The sequence below is a fragment of the Blennius ocellaris genome (assembly GCF_963422515.1).
Source record: "Blennius ocellaris genome assembly, chromosome: 2".
NCBI classification, from domain to species: Eukaryota; Metazoa; Chordata; class Actinopteri; order Blenniiformes; family Blenniidae; genus Blennius; species Blennius ocellaris.
In genome coordinates this window covers 19,879,596-19,900,477 of record NC_137651.1, presented here as the reverse complement: position 1 = coordinate 19,900,477, position 20,882 = coordinate 19,879,596, and the positions used below count along the sequence as shown (strand labels likewise).

Here is a 20,882-nt window from a genome sequence, read left to right as displayed (position 1 = left end):
GACAAAACAACCAGTTATGAAAAAAAAAAAAAAGATGGCAAAAGCTGAGAAGAAAAACTTAAAGAGAAGACAGCTTTGGCAAATGAAAGTGTTGGGACTGAGTGAGAAAATAAAATATGTTAAATACATACAGTCATAAATAACATAATAGCTTTTAGGTGTTGAAAATCACACTGTTTGGTGAAACTAATCTATCAGCAGATCCTCCTCCCAGTATCTTCTGTGCTCTGGTTACATGCCTGATATTACATATTAATGTATTAAATTGATAATGTGTGTTATTTGTGGTCTGTCAAATTCCCAGTTAGTATTACAGTTTCCACATGTTTCCACATCTGTGCTGTCTGCATGTGTTGGTCATGAAAACCTTTAGTAAAAACGACTGCCATCTCAGTGTTGAACAATCCTTTATTCCCAAAAGTCTCGGACAAGAAACCCCGGTAATGTTGTGATTGCAACAAACGCAACGAACTCTTCCTGATAAGTCTGTCAGTGTTTAGCATCTGTCAGCAGAATGAAAACTTTGACCAGTCTATGGGCAACACCGTTTGGATTTTTCTGTAATAGCTTTCTTTCCACACCATTCATGGTATTATCAAACATACAGTTGTTTTCCCAATGAAACTGAAACAGGCATACTGGGCCAATATGGAGCGCATATAACACACTGCCGGCACAGTTTTTAACAGGTAATTACAAATGTATGATGAGGAGAAGGTGTACCACCTGCTCCTGTTGGTTTATATTGTGCTGTGCTCATGGCAATTGGATAAAACATTTAAAAACTGAGTTCTAATTTAAGAATCAAAGGTATAATTGATGAGAAAACAGTGTTACTCTAAACCATATACATATAATATATATATATATATATACCATTGAACATCAGAAGGTTCAATGGTTTAATGGCGAGATTGTAGCCACTTTCAGTCGTAATTGTTCTGTTTTGTGAAAATACAGACATTTTCATTATGTCACAACAACAAAAACTTTAAAGTTTAAAATTAAAGGGTATTATAACACTATTTCACCAGTCTGGCCCACTCAAGATGGGCTGTTTGTGACCCTCAGAACTAAAGAGAACACTATAAAGTTTAAAACTGTTTCATTGAGACTAAAGAGAAGTTCAAGATTACCCATATATATTGTGTCTTCGGAATTCTTCCATCTCCATTTCTCCATCCTGCAGGTGTGAAGAAGACGTGAACGAGTGTGACCGCAGCAATCCGGACGGCGAGTGCGAGAACGGCGGCGTCTGCGTCAACACTCACGGCTCCTTCTACTGCAACTGCACGGCAGGCTTTGTGGGCCAGCGCTGCAGCCTGCGGCCCGTCGTCGTCCCCGACATGCAGGCCGGCCACGCCATGGTCGGCAAGGAGGAGTTGATCGGGATCGCGGTGGTGCTCTTCGTCATTGTCGTCCTCATCATCCTCTTCATCGCGTTCCGGAAAAAAGTTTTCCAGAAGAACTACTCCCGGAACAACCTGTCCCTGGTTCAGGACCCGGCCACCGCCGCGCTCCTCAACAAGGCCAACGGAGTCCAGTTCAAGACTCTGCACTGCACGCCGGGAGACCCGCTCAACCTCTACTCGGAGCCCACCATGGTGGGAGGTGGGATGATGGGGCCGCCACAGGTCCCGGTGAGGCCCATGGCGTACACGCCCTGTTTCCAAGGGGACCCGCGATCCACGCTGGAGAAGATGGCGGACGGGCGCAATGTGGAGCACACCGAGATGAGTACCTTTCACCCGGAGTCACCCCGGATCCTGTCGGGGACCACCAGGAGGGGCGTGGTGGTGTGCAGCGTGGCCCCCAACCTCCCCCCAGTGTCGCCCTGTCGCTCCGACTGCGACTCCATACGCAAAAGCCCGTGGGACAGCGATGAGGGTAAGCATGACGACTCACGTAATAGATACACGTGACGGTTCACTGTGTTTTTCGCATTTTGTCATGATATTCCTGCATGGTACATTGGATAGAAACGACCTGATTCATGCATCAAATGTGCACATGTGACCCAAGCAATCATTGAGACCAAAAAAAAAACACACCCTTTAGATGTCAGCTTTGATGAAAAACTTTTCCAAGACATTAATTTTTCCTTTTAACATGATGATCATTCTTGTCACAGTTCCACTTTATAATTTGGCTAACCATTTTTATTAGGGTTTTGTTGTTTTTTCAGAATCACTCATTTCACATGTCAAGCTGTACTTTGTCTGCGTATGTTCATTCTCACTTTTAGTACACAATTGTGCGTTTTAACCTGAAACTGTTGTGTAAACAGGACCAAAGTGCAATAACTCTCAACCGGTGGGTCAGGGCCCAGAAGTGGGTCAAAGAAAAGTATTCTGGCATGAAGTGGATATTAATTTTAGGTTGGAAGAAGAGGCAGCAGTTATTTTGTTGCTGAACAGTCATTGTTGTTGAGGAGCATCTGAAGTATAAAATCCTTCATCGCAATACATTGTATTTAGTAGATGTATCTTTACGATGAAACTCAAACAATGAGATGAGCCTGTTCAGGTCTCAGTCCCTTGTGTTATACAACCAACAATCATACTTTGCTGTCTTGGGACAATAGAAAGCCTACTTTATTGATTTCTCTGCATTGAACCCCTCCTATTCAGAGTTAACATGAAGTATACCTACAAGGTGCAATCAGACCCTGTACTATTACTTGTTTTGGAGTCCGCCCTTCCTGACCCCGCCTCACTTCTCTCATCAGGCAAGATGGTTGACATGGGCGAAGAAGTTACCTGCTTCTCGGGGAGCAACAAAGGCAGCAACTCAGAGGTCCAATCACTGAGCTCCTTCCAATCCGACTCCTGCGATGACAACGGTAAGCCCCGCCCATCACAGCACTGAATTCTCAAGCTCCCTCATGATTCGGATTTTTAAAAGTGGGCTAGTTTTTAATACTTTAATGTAATGGTGTCTTCTGTTCGAAAGATGCTGCTCACCCGGTGTCCATGCAAAACCAGACTTGGGTTTTACATTTGTGACGAGTTGTTGGGGAATTAGTTGGATGCATTTCTGCAATATTTACCTCCTATAAGGTTCCAAGTGAAAAATCAGAACGTCTCTTCCTCTGACTATGGTTCTGCAAAGGTTACTTCCGGTTAAGACAGAGTTTTTCCTTTCCACTATAGTTTGACTTTTCTTAGTAAAAGTGCCTTGAGGGTGACTGTTTGGTGGATTATAAATTTTAAAAAAAAATTACTTTGTCCATTTCAGCATAACATTAAGAAGTTTGCAATAAATCAAGATTCCCAGTCCAACATATATTTTTAACATTAAAGATTTAATGTACACATTTCAATTTTTTCCCTTGTTATATAGGCAACTGCAGTGAGTTCAAACCCTAATTTTTTGCGTACTACTTTTGTGTTTATTGGAGGCAATTTTTAAAGGAAACATATTTTATAAACAAATGACATATTTTCAATTTGGTAGTCTTGTGCCATAAATTAATTAATTGCTGACTCACCTATTTTTAAGAACCTGAAAAAAATGTGACATTTCTTAAAATCTAAAAATCCCTCTCATGAATCGTTGGCATCTTTTAAGACAATCAGACTTGGAGACCAGAGACGACCTTTCCACACAACTGGAGACTTTCTGCAGAACCAGAAGAAGAGACGGTTCTAGTTGGGGTTAGTGGATGGAAAGGGAGAAAAGGATTGAAATTCCAGTTCAGGTATAGGGGCAAGGATTGGGCCTGAACCAGCCCTAACTATATTGTGTGCAGGAATGCATTCCCATGGATTCACCAACTTTTTCCTCACAATGCAGCCCCTCTCATGGCCCTCGCAACAAAATCAAGGAGTACATCTCGTGGAGGTCGATGGGTTTTCGGCAGCTTCACAGTGTGGTGTTTATCGGTGGTTGTGGCCTGTGTGCAGAATCTGTGTGTGTGCGTACGTGTGTGTGTGTGTTATCTTTTACGTTCCATTCTCATTGCCTCCCATCTGCACTCTGTGGATTTTTGTTTGCAGTATTTGAGCATCACCATTTTTTTCCCGTTGCAGAGCGGTCACGACTTGCAGCCGCCAGCTTCTCTGTTCCAAATCTTCGGTTATTTCATGCAGCCATTTTATTTACTGTCAATGTTGTCATTTGTGCACTTGTTAAACTCTGGTTGGGCAATGTCTCTGCACTGAAATGACAAAAAAGAAGAAGTGCTTTATTTATTTTATTTTTTTTATCGTATTGTTTTGCTCCCATCTGGCTTGCTTTGTATTTGTGAAATTCATTTTCTTTGTTTTTTTTTCCCAGAGCATTACCTTTGCTTGTTTATAACTTTGATGTATCTAAACTCGACATTTATGTCCAGATTTGTGTGCAAACTCCCCTTTTAAAGGCCAAAGTCACAGCAGGACGTCCTCCCTGCAGACAGTGGGGCAGTAGTAATGCCGCAGGTGTTTTTTCACCGTTAATGCCTGTTTTTTTTTGTTTTTATTACTTTTTTTCAAAACTTATCTGCTCCTTTTTTCCTTCCACAAGCCTCCATAGTGACCGTCATTCGACTGGTCAATGATGCAGTCGACACAATCGAAAGTGAAGGTACCATGTCTCATCCACTTTGTGTCTCTTTCTCTCACGCTTCCACTCCCTCGCCTACTTCAGTCCTTTCATTGCTGTATCTCTACTGGGAGATGTATCTTCAGCTCTGTATATTGAGTTATTCCCTGCATATCGAAATCCGTTCTCTCCTGTCTAATCCTTCCTCACAGTCAGTGGTTAGTCATTACGGCTACCTTCCAGGTTATCATCACAGTCTTTAACAGACAGCAGTCTGATGCCACTTTATCGGATTAATTTCTCCTTCCATGTTGTAGTCCTTCATGGAGTGTTTATCAGTATGGTACAATGACCTGAACGCTTGTTCATTCATGGCATGTGGCAGAATATCGCGTGCAGGAGCCACACATCTGCTGAAGCGTTAACGGGAAGTGAGCTTTTGAGCACAGATTTGTAGGACTACAGTCTCACTGAAGAGAATCTGTATGATATTTATTGGAAAACGAAACAGCCGACGGATCGATATTCTCTTGGTGTAAAGCTAAATTAATGCTAAATGCGTCTGTGTTTGTTTTCTTATTCTTCCATCTGACAGTGTCAGTTATGGACCAAGGTCAAACCTACAATCGAGGTGATTATTCTCCTCAGCTCTCCTCCATTCCACTCCAACCTGCCCGTTTCATTCCTCCGTCCACTTATTCTGCAGCAAGTAGACAAAATAACAACCAAAAATTACTTCTGATGTGCAGTAACAAGATTTTTGTAGATTATATTTATATTAAGTGTTACTTAGCAACATATTACCATTAAACACGTTTTATATCTACACGATTTCAGAGATTCTTTATTTTAAAACTTTTGATTTGTCATTTTTTTGGGAGATGCAGTGTATATTTTTGCCACCAAATTGATTTGCATGTATTCTAGATGGCGGGGTGTCAAACACATTTCAGTTCCGGGGGCCACATACAGACCAATTTCATATTGAGTTAAAATAGTACCACAATACACTTTTAAAGTTTTCCGATCCGCAGTGTGTCATGCCGTTGTCGACGTTTTTTTCCGGAGCTGTAAAACAAAGTGTGTAACAAATTGTGTAACAGCATACAAGGCCAAAGTCAGAAGTGACAATTAAGTTTGCCCTGCGGCGCCTCACAAAATTGATTCTGACACTTTTCAGGTTAATTGTGCTGTGCCTCATATACTCCAGTTTCCCAGTTCTTGTGCAACAGTGCATGTGAAAGAGGCCATCCAGGAGATGATGAACAACTTGAGAATAAACAAAGAAAGACAATGGCTTTTTTTTAATACCATTCAAATTAGTTCTTTGAAAAGTTTGCAAATATTGACACGGATCCAGCCGCCATTCTCTAATAGATGGAGGTTTTGCCAAAGGTCATTAGTGGAGGGTTCATGTAAAGCCATATTTGATCTACAGTGAAATGGTAGGATTTAAAAGCTTTGATTGCACAATTTCTGACAATTCCCAATTTTTCAATGGTACCTTGATACATTCTTATTCAAATTTGTAAGAAAAAAAAATCTAAACAAGCGTCGTGATTTCCATGTTAAATATGTAAAATTAATAAACTTCAATTGTAGACTTCAACATTAACATCACAAATTCATCTATTGCTGAGATGCCAATGCTACTTTTGCTCAAACCTCAGTTATTATTACTAAAACAGCGCGATCCCCAGTGAATGAATCAAAAACGGTCTTAACCATCTTTGAAAGAAATTAATTTATCTTTTGTTTGTAATACATACATCCTGATCTGAAATATTTGTAAAAAATGTATAATCATCACTATATCAACATTTGCAATAATATTTCAGTAAACTTTATATTCCCCTATTGCCACACTTTTATCCAATCAGATGAAGCCCTACTTCACTAGATTGACATCAGATCATATTTCACATCATTATTCCAAGATTACATTATACCTGGTGCATACAGGCCATAAGTAATTCATAAAGGGAAAATGACTACTACTATGATATACCTTCTGCTCCTACAGCCCTGAAACAAATAGTTCAGTTGGTAACCACTAACAGAAGGAAAATCTATTATTTGGAAGCAAAGACATGTTTGGGTTTTTTGTTTTTTGTTTGTTTGTTTTTTTTAAACATTTTGTTGATTGAAAAATATTTGTACCTTGCACCGTATTTGGTCTACCTGCTGCTACTTCCTCCTGTCTCTGTACTCTTGTGCATACCTCGCACCATACTTTCACTGGACAGTTCTCTCATCTCCCCTCCTTCCCTCGTCAGAACTTTGTTAATCCCTGTTACCCAACGGTTTGTTTTGTGCTGTGCTGATTTATCAGGCCAGGGCAGCCATCACCCCTCCCCCCACCCACCCCCCACCGACTGCACCACCAAGTGTTCGCAGCCTCAGTCCCCCCATGGTTTGTGTTCTGCTCCGATGCATGGAAATTGTTTCTACTTTTGTTGTTTGTTTTTTTTTTTTTGGCATTGCTTTTGTTTGAACTTCACTCACCTTTTTTGCTGTTTAAGTGAAATCTGCCTTCAGTTGAATTTAACTGCAGTTCTTGGTCAGCACAACTTTTGTAATTGTTTTGTGGCTTGTCAGAAGACCACTGACTGGAGTAAAATATTAATGAAACCAACCCAAGCAAGGTACTCTTAGCCTCTGATTGGTGCTGCAATTTAGAGAATGGGTCAAAATGTACTGATTGTACAAGTACAAATGTGGCAACTGTTGTCTTTTTCTTTTCTTTTCTTTTTTTTTTACATCCTTGGACAAGCAAACATTAGATCATTATAAGCAGTGTCAAGCTATTCCATCATGATTTTAATGAAAAATAAGTCAGTTCTGTCAGGTTTCAGGGGCAAGAATGACCAATTTAAGCAGAAATAACTGAAACTTACAATACAACAAATCCATAAGTTGAAAACGTTCCAGGTGCCACTTGCATGCACTATTTATATGAATAATGTTTTTCTTTTCTCATATCAAAGGGTGACTCCTTCCTTTGGCGTGGCTATTTCATTACCATGACATTAGGAAACCCGCACTAAGGCCACACTTACGTTTCAGAATAGTTTTGATTTCACATGGTAGCATTTTGAAAATGATGGCCGTTTACACGGCAAAGGCAGGAATGTACACAGAGTACACAGACAGCAAAGTTGGCTTACTGTTATGGGTGATTGTCATTTATAAAACTACCATGTTCCAGGAGAATACGCACTGGGAGACTGGTTTGTTCCAAAAAGTTGCGTTTTTTGTTTACTTAACGTGTGAATGGGGCCGATGTCTTTATCTGACTGTTTGGTATGATTACTTACCACGACATCCCCATGCGACACCTCTGAAAAGTCGACTTTGAATTTATAATATTATTATTTCACTGCTTTATGCTTCTTTTCTCAATTTTTGGCAGCGATGGTGACAGTGAAGCCAGCATAAATTGTAAACCTGGTATCAGGTTTTTTTGTTTGTTTGTTTCACTTAAATGTCATTTTTTACTCCAGAAAGCATTCTGACTGTAGCTGCAATAAAACAACTACATCTTTTATTGATCCGTCCAGAAGTACTTCACAAGACCTCAGTCAGAATTCTGTTTTTGGGGAATCAGTAAGTTAAGCAAGTTACCTGTCACTGTGCCGATAAATTAATCTAATCTCTGTCTGACTGTGAGTTGCTGCTGCTATTTGAGCTTCCAGCCACTGTGCATTTGGGTCATCAGTCTTGGACAAAGTAAAATTGACCCAAGTAGCTTCATCACGCAGTCTCATTAACTAGAAACGGCATATCATCTTCCATGATATATGACCTCATATAGTTACTTTCTAAGCCAACATGTCAGAACTCTAAACAAGGCTCTGTTAAATCAAACCTAGCCTGGAACAATTGATCCTTGAAGGAGTCACATATGTCGTCACATAAGTCAGATTTCTATGAAGCAGACAGGATAGAAAGTTTGCTTGTTCAACTATGTGAAAAATAGGCAGTCATTCATAGTTTTGATATTTCTACTCTGTTCTGCTGACCAATAGGAAAGTTTGCCTCATATGACTTCACTTTAACTGAAATGAATGAATGAATGTTGTTTTGCTTTTTTTGAGCCTCTCAACTTGTTTTGAATGCTGCCACTTCTTCATGGAACTCGGCATGTCATGACACCCGTGAAACCAGCCTTCCAAGACCCCTACTGTGCATGTTGCCATACCCTCTGAACCCCTAACGTGTTTCCTGTACAGGTCGTGCCTTGTCATGCGCTCGACCTTCAGCCCATTCCTGTATTGTTGTTCTCCAGTCTAACGTTCCTGTTGCTTTCTGAAGGCATGTGAAGCGCAGAGCTTGGGTCAAGTCTGATTGAAGTGAATGTGAAAACTCATCTTGAGGAGATTGTCGCTAACTGTCTTCCCCTTCTGCTGTCCAGCATATCACTGGGACACGTCAGACTGGATGCCGAGCACCAGGCTGTCAAACATTGAAGAGGTGCCCGGCTACGAGGCAGGACCTGGCAGCGAGGCAGTTGGTTCGGCCCCTCGCCTCGGAGGAAGCACCCGTGAACTGGAATCCGACTATTACCTGGGGGGTTACGACATCGACAGCGACTACCCCCCGCCACACGAGGAAGAGTTCTTAAGCCAAGACCAGCTGCCGCCTCCACTGCCCGCAGGCGAGGACTACCCTGAACCGTACACGCCACTGCCCGCCAACCCGCCCGTCTCCAAGGAGAGCACGCTGAGTTCTGGCAGTACCGGGCGTCAGCACGCCAGGCCGCACTTCCACCCCAGCCAGTACCTGCCTCCCCACCAACTACCTGTTGGGGAGGCGCCCCATGGGGACTTCAGCACTTCAGTAGGCGGGGTTACACCAGGAAACGGGGATACGGACGACTCTGTGTCATTAAACATGAGACTGTCTGTCGGGGCGTCGTCGGCCTCGGACATGTCGACCCCCTGCGGGCTCGACGACTCTGAACACGGTAGTGACTTTGACAGTATTGACGAGCTTCGTCGAGGAGTGACCATCATCACCGATTCACAGCAACAGACTGAGGTGTGATTGATTGACCATTGCAGGGACGTTTTGGGGCATTTTATGGGTCAGAAGGAGCAGCGGTACAGATAGAAGATGCACAAACAGATGTTATCTAAGGGGAATGGAAGTCCTTGACAGCACTGCTACAACCATATTCTATGTCAATGACTTTAAAAATCATGTCCCAAATACAATCCTCCCATAAAACCAAGCCCAGAAATGGAAATTATGTGTGTGGGTTTCATGAGAAAAACAAGCTCATTGTGTTGTCAGTCCTGCCCCCACTGTTCAGAACAGTCAGAAGTGTCCTTCCTGTTCTCATAACAGAGATTTTACTTGCAATGTGAAAAGAAAGGCAGAGGGAATGTGTAAACAAGGTTGGTTTTGAAGACGGCGATAATTACGGATGCGGTGGTGGGAATTTGACGAAAACAAGAAGGGACAATCATGTAAGTGAGAAGGTTGTCTGTTTCCCTGCTCCTTCACCGAAGCCCCATCGGACCACTACTTTTTAAGAAAACAAAAGAAACTCAATATTAAAAAAACCCCAATAAAAAAAAGATACAAATCACCACTTTATTCTTTCCTCCCGGATTTGTAAACTTTGTAGTGCTCCGAGCTTGTACAGACTTTGTAAAAGAACCGTGTCCTCACAGATGACAAGTAGGCAACAATGTTTTCGGGAAAGCCATTTGTTTGTTTTAATAGGGAACGTGCTTGCTCCTCCAATGCCCCACCGCCTCAAACAGAAGACAGGTGAGAAGGAGAGAAAAAAAAGATGTTCGTTATTTGTGCCACCCTCAAAATAAATTTTGTTTTTATTAAGTTGAGAGTGAAAAGCTCTTGTTGCTTATATCCACTCAACTCTGACATAACTTAACATTGTTGGTTGCTGGTAACAGCAACAGTGGGATCTTCAGCAATTCACTTCAAATGTCCGTCACGTATTTCAGTGTACAGCTTTAATTAATTCATTTGAAATAGATTTTCCCTGAAGATACAGACCTACAGTGCTGTGAAGAAGTATTTAACACCTTTCTCATATTTTGTGTGTATTTCACTGACCATGATTTCCAAATTTTAACGTAGTACAACAAATGCAATTAAGTCAAAATCTTAAGAGTATTTGAATAGCATGTCAATGTATAGTAGCCTCTACAAGGATTAAATCATGAGTTGTTCAAGCCAATTGCAAGAAAAACACTTGATGACAGAAGGTCAGTCCTTAAAATCATTGTAGTGGACCCTTTCTTTGGTTTCACTTGCTTGCAGAATCAGGATTTCTGTAGCCGGAAAAAAAATTACAAGACCAACAGTTCATCCTTTATAGAATAATGGACTAAAGGTTTACAGTAGGGATCGTCAACTTTTAAAAACTAACGCCCTGTTTACACAACAAAAATTAGTGCCACCGCAACACTTTGTTCATATTTGAGTCTGTTTACATGTTAGTGGTACTGAGTTCCTGCAACCGTCACTTTTTTATACCTGCTCCCAAGGTGGAACATTTCTTTCCGCATCCAATTTATCGTCACCATACAAATGTCGGATATTCTACGTTTTGTTAACGTTTAGAGGATATCTCTGCACTCACGTGTGGTTTCATTACAAAAATGACCAACAGTGTCCCCTTCTGGCCAGACATACAAACTACAGCATTGTCAAGTGCATCTGCCGCATAAAAGGGAAATGTTGCCATTGTAAAACGGAGCCTCAGTGTTTTTTCCTTGTTTATCCGGTACCATGTGCACTGCTTTGTTGATATCTGGTTTAAATGAACCCATTGCAACATTCTGATCTAGTTCACCACAAGATTTTAACAGGCAGCAGGGACTTTTATGTATTCATAAAAGCTTTAGAGGTTCCACTACTCTACTACAAATTGTTCTCAACAATACAATATCTAGGACCTGTTCGAGCTGAAACTCTATTTTGGGAGGACTTCTGGAGTTCCTACTGATGAGACATTTTCCCTTTCAATCACAAGGTCCAGCCAAACACTAGTTTCCAATAGAAAAATAAAAAAGATTCATAGTTCAAAAAAAATAAGATTAATGTACTCACAGGATTTTTTTTAGTCTCTGTCCATGTTGTTTCTTTCATTCGATGCAAGGACATTTAAACCCATTAATACTAGAGGACCAAATGCAAGAAGGGACCATGCAAAAAGCACATTACTGCTGCGTCAGGGAGCAGACTACAGTGGAGACTGACACGTTCAGGCTTTGGAGAGCTCTTTTTTTTTTTTTTTTTTTTAATATGAATATATTTTTTTAAATTACCCTCTGATTCATTAAGTCCTGTCAGGGATGCCTGTGGATTGTGGAGTTCCAGAGTCTAGAACCTTAAAGAGTTGATGTCAGTTTCCTAGTGATCATCAAATATAAAAACATTTTTTAATGTAACAAAGAGATACTTTTTACATAATTCTGTGAAACATAAACGGAAATGAAGGTGGGGTTAAAGACTTCCCAGCACTGGGATTTACTAGGTCATGTTGGATATGAAACAAGACAAGGAACTGAATACACATGCCATACTTAAAGCCAAATAGGACTATTCAATTTGAATAAAACTCTGACAATTCATGGGGTTATGCTCTACTTTAACATCTTGGGCATGTCTGTGAAGCTCACCATTGTCAATTACAATAACATACCCACATTATACAAATAGTTCTTAAAACAATTACATAATTAATGCATGACCAAAGGGAAAATGTAAGTAAAAAAAGTGGATTCTGGCAACAACAGCTACTCTTGTTTATTTTGTTCTGTAGATTGCTTTACTGGAGTTGCACTAATGATTGAGTTTTCTTGCACTTGCCGTTGGCTTGTCACCATTTTGATGAGCCTTTAAGGACGTTATGTTAATTGTTAGTTGCTCCTCAAGTGAGGAATGAGACGCAATAAAAGTCACAGTGGCAAGGCAGATTTTTAAACATTCGGCAATATGTAGCTAAAAAAAAAAAAAAGGTAATCGCCCATCATGTATTCCGTCCATTAAGTCTGATCTGGTCACTCAGCTTCCCCTTCAAAAAGCCACGTGGAGCAAACACATTGTTGTAGACTTTGCATTCCAGTGTTTTCTGGTACTTGGTAGCATTTTCAGGCAGGCAGAAGTCGAAGCCTTAGCCAGGTCAGTATTGTCCGAAAAGCTTCACATCGTCAGCGAATTCCACCACAGTCTGCCTGAAGTGCTTGGGTGAGCCGCTCCCCCTTATTTTCTTTGTTAAAGATGTATGTTTGTGTTGAAATCTCTGTACAGTGTACATAGCTAGGTTGTTAAAATGCAGACTTTTGTAGATATGGAATTGCAATTCTGAACTGCCTATTGCGTGTGTATTCTTTTTTTTTGTTGTTGCTGTTGACTGTTTTATGTGAATGTGGAGACTTTGCAATATCAGCCATGTTGTTCTTCCTCTGCCACTTGACGCTTTGCTCCAAGTTTTTTGTTTTGTTTTTGTTTTTTAAAGCATCACCTTGTAATTCCACCTGAATGCCAACTCAATATTTTAGATGACTTTTGCACAGTGACACATTCAGACATCACAACCAATGTTACAATTTTTTTTAATGTTTACAGTAATGCGGTACTCTTTTATACATCTTTTTTTTTCATCTGGAATGTTTTAAGAAATTTCTAATGTAGTTTATAGGTCTGTTTAATTTTTTTTTTTTTGTCTTCAAACTCGTGAGGCAGTGTCCCTCGATTCACTGAAACTGACTGTACAAAGAGAGTGGGGGCTTCTTTTTTTTTACTTTCTTTTTCAAAATCAGTTCAGAAAATAAAACTGTTCTTGCTCACTATGTCACTTGTGCTCATTTGTGAGGTAAGTTGTGAAATAAACCTCTGCAGTGCATCATTTTCTATAACCTACATCACGCAGCATCATTCATCCACTCCTGTTATCTGGACTTGTTGGAGTGCTTTCATGCAATCTTAGCTCAGCTGCAAGGTTCTGCACACTACTGAGCGGAAATGGGTTTGTTTAAGAATAAACTTACTTGAATTACCGTTATAGATAATATGGGTATTAATCAATTTGTATCACATCAATCCCATACCTTGGTGACTTTGTGTCTAAATAGCCATTTTGTACTATTAGACAAGTGAATTGACATTACCATTCTTGCTCATTTTACCATATAATCAGTTACATTCACGCAAATGGTGCCATTCAGGAATGTGACACGTCAACGGGAACTGTACTTCACTTTCTTGCCAAAGCACAAAATTACTAGTGCAACACATTATTAGTAGGGTAAGAATGAACTGACTGGTAAAATAGTGCCTTCATAAACTTTGAATTTTACTTTGACGATTCTTTCTTGTGGTACAAGCTATATGTGATTTTTTTTCAAACCAAACAATTGACTGACTACAATCTCAAAATAAGACCAATTTAAATGATTCCTACTGGCGCAAAATACAATGTAATGTCTAAGAAATGTATCCCATAGCGTCCTTCCATTTATTGTGGCCAGCCAAAGACACAACTGTGCAATAATCAGCATTTTATATACCAGCAGCTCAGTTTCTATCTGCAGGATTTCCCAATGACAGAAAGTCGTGATTTCATTGCCTGTTAGTTGCTGTACACAGTACAAGCTGATGATCTGTAAACTAGAAAATGTAGCGTCTGTTCAATGATCCTGCTTATTGTCTCAGAATTGAAATCATAAATGGGATCATTAATATATCAGTAAAAAAAAAAAAAACAATTTGCAGGTCTAAGGGAGCTCATAAAAGATGTACATGTGCAGTATAAGCAACCAGGGGTGGGCAGTCCTGGTCCTGGAGGGCTGCAGACCTGCAGGGTTTCATTGTGTCCCCACATCAACACAGCTGGCACCAACTAGTGGCTCATTATCAAGCTTTCTGCAGAGCCTCGTCATGAGAACTCAGGTGTGTTTGAGCAGGGAAACATCTAAAACATGCAGGACTGCGGCCCTCCAGGACCAGGATTTCCCACCCGTGATTGAGACAGTAACGTGATTTTCAAGCCGCAATATAAATGAACAAAGAAGCAAATAACGAAAGTAGAACATGATTTTGGTAACTCAACGAATGATGGCAGAGAACAATAAATCAGCAGCACATCTCATTGGTGTGTGTGTGTGTGTGTGTGTGTGTGTGTGTGTGTGTGTGTACCTCCAGAAATAGACCAGGATCCAGCAAATATTGAAAACATTGCCTTCCTTCCGCAAAACACACACACACACAAGGAAGTATTATAAAGAATTTCCTCCAACAAACGTTGCTTGTTCAGAAGCGATGCTCTGCTGCATCTTAAAACGGCCACAAGATGGTAACATAGCACCACCATAACAGCTTCTGTAGAGGCGTTTGGCAGTACTGGAGTTTTATATGAATTGAATGGATAAAAATGACTGGTGTGAATGTTTTTGAGGATAAGACTTTGAGAGTCCCAGAACTCGTCGAAGGGGTCGTACTCTAATATTCAGCTGTTCAATTCCTGGCTGTGATTTTCCAGAAGTGTTCCAGACAGACGCTGAACTCAAATGGTTCCAAGTAGTGTGTGAGCACTTTGCATGATAACTCTTTCTATTGGTGAGTGAGTAAAAGAGCATTCTTTGATGGTTCTATTTGACCTAGGAGTTACAAAGTCACATATTAGCAAGTCACCAATACTAATTCACCACGACTGAAATCACAGTCATGTTTAAATCTAAGCATTCCTCCTGCTGAGTCACTTCTTGTCAAAGTTACACCATCATGACTCAGCTGTTCTGGTATTGGTGAGAAGGATGTGCTCGCCAACTTAATTTCCCAGGCCTGGATCAAAATTAAGTCAATTTGTTAGCAGCAGATGAGGCTGGCGAGCTTCACAGCTGAGACACCTGAACTGTAACAGGTTTAACAAATAATCATGACCGTTCATTTGGACTGAATCCCTGAAGCTCAGGGGGGCGACCAGGTAGAAATCTGCTTATTCTTGCTGTGTTGTCTGGTCATCAAGCAGAAGGACAACACATTCCACTGATTGCAGACAGTATTTTATCCAGGATAATCCTTTCTGGCAACGGCCAGTGATATTTTGGATGTTGAATAAAGAATATGAAAATGTTATGCATCTATGAATTTGTCGGGTTTTATAAATTGTTGGAAAGGTAGCTTAAAAATCTGAGGAAATGCATTACAGATATCTGTCATCTTTAATGTAATGAGGGGAAGAATTACATTATTTCAGGACGTTGTTCAGATGTTACACTTATTTATTGAGCATGCTGCATAGTTTTATTCACAATTTAAGATGACCGAATATGTTCAGATCTTTCACTACACGTATGCCTTAAGCCCCTTTTACGCAACATTTTTAAGTGAACCACTTATGTAATGTTTTCAGTGTCCGGTTGTGCAGCAACAGTGTTGAGAGCCACTGAAAATCCAACTTTTTCAAAACGGCTTCCAAGGTGGAACATTTTAAAAATGCTTCAACTCCATCTTCATGGAAGTTTTGAGTGTCCGGTCCATATTCTCCTGGGACTTTGTCCTTTTATAGTCAAGAGTCACTAATCGCAATCCAACTTCGTCAGTTCATAGGAATGTCCGCCTTCTTGTCATTGTTGATGTTTAATAGTTATTCTGTATGTGCAAGTGTGTGTGGTTTCATCACAAAAACAACAAACAGCACCCACTAGTGGCCCTAGATGAAAACTATTTCGTGTTCAGCTCTTCTGCCGTTTTGTTTTTAACAGACATCAAAATGTTGCTGTGGAAACACAAATGTTTTCCAAAACAAAACTTGATGCGTTATTGTGTAAACGGGGCCTTGGTCTGAGAGAAGTGATAAATGACAATGTCAGATAAGCTGGACAAAGATGTGGGAATAACCTCACCTGACTATCCCCTTACCATGTCCTCCTTAGATACGAAGGTGAAAAGTGTTGCTTTGGTTGGAAACAGATTTGTATACATTTCTGTTAAGGCAGCATTTACTATCATTCTGTTTCCCCCATGTTTGTATTGATTTCTTCAGACGACATCACAGTGTGGGGGCTAGCATTGGCAAACCTTTGGCGTCCTCATCCGGGCTGATTCAGGCTCAGCTGGCCAGAGACATCCAGACTCAGGTGAGGACGGACGTTAAGGCCGATCATGTCGTGCTGTGACCACAAAAGGGACAAGACTGCAAAGCAATCACCAGGCGAGGGACTCCAGTGCAGTGGCCGATGTGTTAGAATGGAGAGTCAAACATCATGACTGGTGGACATTGATGATGGAAAAGCAAAAGACGCCTGAAAGAAGAAGTTCACATTGTGTTCAGCAGTGAAAAGTCAGAGCAAATAAGTTTAGGTGAATCCCCCCCCCCAAAACAAAAAAAAAACCCTGCAAACTTCAGAGTAAAAAAAACAACATATAACAAAGTTTATTAATGAGCAATTCCATTGTTCTCACATTTATTACTGGGCTTTCCTGCTTTAGGCAAAAGGATGATAAGTGCTCTAGTCACAGATTCAGGAAGGCTGCCTTCACCAAGTGATTCCTGGTACATTTCCAGTAGTGGTTTTAATAATTTTCCTTTAAATGTTTTGTAAAAATCGATTGGGAATCCATCCTCTCCGGCTTTTTTGCCTGATTTCATGTTATCAATTGCCCTGCTCATTTCTTCTTCAGTAATTTCTGCATCTAATTGTTGTTTGACTTCATCATCAATAGTAGGCATATTTATCCTGTCTAGAAATTTATTTCTGGAGTTTTGATCTGAACTATCCTGAGAATCATACAGTTTTTCATAGTAATTTCTAAACTCCTTATTTATTCCAATTGGGTCCAATATTGTTTTCCCTTCCCTGTTTATAATTGATGTTATATTTTTTTGCGCTTCCAATTGTCTTATTTGCCATGCTAAGATTTTTCCAGGTTTTTCTCCTTGTTCATAAAAAGACTGATTCAATCTCAGGATGTTTGAAGCTGCTCTATCTGCTGATTCCTTATTATATTGTGCTTTTAATAATAACAATTCTTTCTCTATTAACGGGTTTCTATTGTTAAACACTTGTTCCTCTAGCTTCTTTATTTTCTCCTCCATATGTTGTCTTATTTTTTGTTTTTCTTTAGATTTTGATGAGGTATATGCAATTATAATTCCCCTTAAACAAGCTTTAAATGCCTCCCATCTGATACGAGCATTCGTTTGTGTTGTATTTATAGTGAAAAATGCATCTATTTCTTTTCCTACATAAACAAGAAATCCCTCATCTTTCAGCCACTTCTGATGCAAGCACCACCTATATTCCATTATCAAATTGTTGTGTGTATATACAATGTTACAGGGGGCATGATCTGATATTAATATACTGCCATATGAACAATCTTTTATATTGGACAAGAGTTCTGCTGATATTAAAAAATAATCTATTCGAGAGTATGTATTAAATGTTTTTGAATGGCATGAGTAAATTATGTCATCAGGTTTTAAATGCCGCCAGATATCTATTATATTTAATTCTTTCATGAAATTAGAAATAGTCTTCCGGCTTTTGGGATGGGTTTGGTCAGTCCCAGTTGATCTGTCTTGAGTTGGATCCATAACGCAGTTCCAATCTCCCCCTATAATAAATTTTCCTGGGAGAGATGAAAGCGTAAGAAAAAAATCTGTAAAAAATGTATCATCATCTGAGTTAGGTCGAGCAATTCCATTGTTGTTCCTGGAAATGTCTTGATGTATTCAGAAAGAGTCTCATCATTTCTCATGCGGCAAGCTTAAAAAAAACAACAAACAAACCTTACTTGTTCAATACCTTTGGATAAAGTGGTATTCAAGATGGATGGATGTAAACAGGAAATAATTCACTCAGTAACAGTAAAATAAGCCTGCATGCAGTTTATATTTTATGCACCAATCTCATATTTATGTTTTTGTTGCTCGAAAGGACAATTTGATTCAGTACAAACTCTTTTATTACTGAAGTAAATATAATCTAAAGGGGATCAGTGCCTCATCATGCCCCAAAGAGGAGAAGTCATTTGGAAAATTGATGATCAAATTTGGTTAATTTGGTGTCTCATGACGAATTTCTTTTAATGAAAAATTACTCACAAAATTTGACCTTCAGGCTTTTTTTTAAACCTTTATTTTTGTTGAGTGCAGCTTGATCTCGTCATATGCGGAGCTCGATGTCACACATTTCTGTGCCACTGCTTGATCCCCATTACTTATGTAAAACCTTCGTGCACATTGAGGATGTTGGCGAGCAGAAGCACTGGCCAGAACAACAAAAACGAGACCCACCGCTCGATTCCAAAACAAGTTTTTATTGGCCAATTTACAGAAAGTGCTGTAGTGACCATTCCAAAGGAAAACAGACCAAAGAGTCCAGAGAAAAAATAAATAAATAAATAAATAAAACAAAAAAAAAAGAAAACCTTTTACACATTATACAAGGTTTCGATGTTTAATTTCATCGTCCTCTTCTAAAACAAGTTTCAGGACAACATTAGGGCTTGGGCCGATGCAAAATCCACCAAAAGGTTTTTCAAAGGGGGGGTGGGGGTGCAAGGAGGGAGATGACGTCACAAGATCAGGTGTCACAGTAGATGAAGAAAACGCTTCAAACAACATATGAGATCCTTACATGAACATACAGCAGAGCTACAGTATACACTTACAGTAGGTTCTCCCAGCTATACCTACAGGACGACATGTTTTTTTCCCCAGTATTCGTGACTTTGACCAAATGCCTTCCAGGTAGACACACAGATCTTTTTATTTTTTATTTTTATTTTATTTTAATAAAACCTACTGGATGTTTTTACCTGTCAAACATTAGACTAGACTGGGGATGGCCAGAGATTAATGCCCTTTCACCTCAAGGTGGAAAGCACCTTTTACGACGATGGTTTCTTGGATCACGTCAAATGTGACACTGCCGGATGTGTCCCGCCCCCTCCCCTGATTCGCTCCCCTTAAAAGTCGTGCCCTGAAAACTTCACAATTCCTCGAGCACCGGCTAATGTGGTGGGATGTATAATAACGCGACACCATTCCCTGGCTCTAAATTTCTTCCATTAGTGCCGCGTTTCATTCAGAGTTAAAAGCTTTGTTTAAAAAAAAACCAAAGTTTGCTGTTGTTGCAGCAGCCGGCTCTGTGCAGTGACGTATTCTCACCAGTATCGAACAGAAAGGATGGGTTTGCCTTCGTTTTGTCCACATGGGACAGCGATTTTTGACTCGATGTACAGTTTTAACCAGCCTCTCCAAGTTCAATCTACTATATTTAACAGTGTCAGCTTAAAACAAGGCCAGATTACGATGTGAACTTTAATTATGTGTTCTAAACAGTTGTAAAATGTGTTAAACTCTTGGCTAAATTGTAATTTAATTCATGATAAATCCAATTACCCATAACTAACTCTGATAGAGAGTAAGCTTATCATTCTGAGATAGTGGAATTATTTAAATAAGCCCCAAACATATTAGTATGACGATCATGACACAGTTCTTACAAACAAGTTTTTCTTACAAGGTTCTTCTGTCCTCAGTCTGAATGTGATCCTCAGGTTTCTCTCTCTTTACACATCCTTTGCTCTTGCATCACATCAGTCATAATAACTTGAATCAGTCCAGGATCTTACATAGGATAAGGGTCCCCAATGAGGAAAACAATCGGTAAAGTTGTGATTTTAATTGACACATTTTAAAGTATATACACAAATTTAATATATCCATTATTGGAAAAAAAAGTTTCACAATGCACAATTTGTCTCAACAAACACGTTCTTCTACTTCTAATATGTGTCTTTTTTTTGTGAACATGAGATTTTTTTTATTTTAGCAAACTAGCAACCAGCTTCATTAAAAAAAAAAAAAAAGAGGCTTCTACTTGTTTGCGTCTTCGCGTCTGTGGCCACACCTGAGACAGCCTTCTCAGTTAAATATAGACTCACTACACTGTTGTCTTTCTGCTCCTCTTTTTCTTTCTTCCCCACACAAACACGTGACCCTGCTGCTTCAGAGGCAGTGGCACATCTGCGTGAGCAAAACCCTGGTGGACGTCAGCTGGAATGATTTGAACACGGAGCTAGAAACACACACGGGGGGACTCAGGGGTCGGTTCTTGTGGACTCCTGCAGGCTAAGGGTTTCAGGGTGTCTTACATATATATGGAGAGATGGTGTGTGTGTGTGTGTGTGTGTGTGTGTGTGTGTGTGTGTGTGTGTGTGTGTGTGTGTGTGTGTGCGTGTTGTGTACAGTTGGAGAGGAGGTGGATGTCATGAGGGCAGCTCGGTGGGTTGGAGGCAAACAGGAAGGGTTGGGGGGGGTGTCACCTACTATACTCAGTATTTACAAGAAAGGAGCGTATAAAAAT

General features: G+C 40.1%; 1 protein-coding gene across 1 annotated transcript in view; it reads left to right on the top strand.

The window, feature by feature from the left end:
- Positions 1-13,355, top strand: part of fat3a (FAT atypical cadherin 3a) — a gene marked incomplete at its 5' end in the record, with an annotated part of 125,837 nt that extends 112,482 nt beyond the window's left edge. The window contains 5 exons of the mRNA XM_080509494.1: positions 1,190-1,887; positions 2,729-2,842; positions 4,507-4,566; positions 5,120-5,155; positions 8,939-13,355. Of these exons, the coding sequence (XP_080365620.1) occupies positions 1,190-1,887; positions 2,729-2,842; positions 4,507-4,566; positions 5,120-5,155; positions 8,939-9,570 (1,540 nt within the window). The 3' untranslated portion in view covers positions 9,571-13,355. The remainder of the gene's footprint in view (positions 1-1,189; positions 1,888-2,728; positions 2,843-4,506; positions 4,567-5,119; positions 5,156-8,938) is intronic.
- Between the last annotated feature and the right edge of the window lie 7,527 nt (positions 13,356-20,882).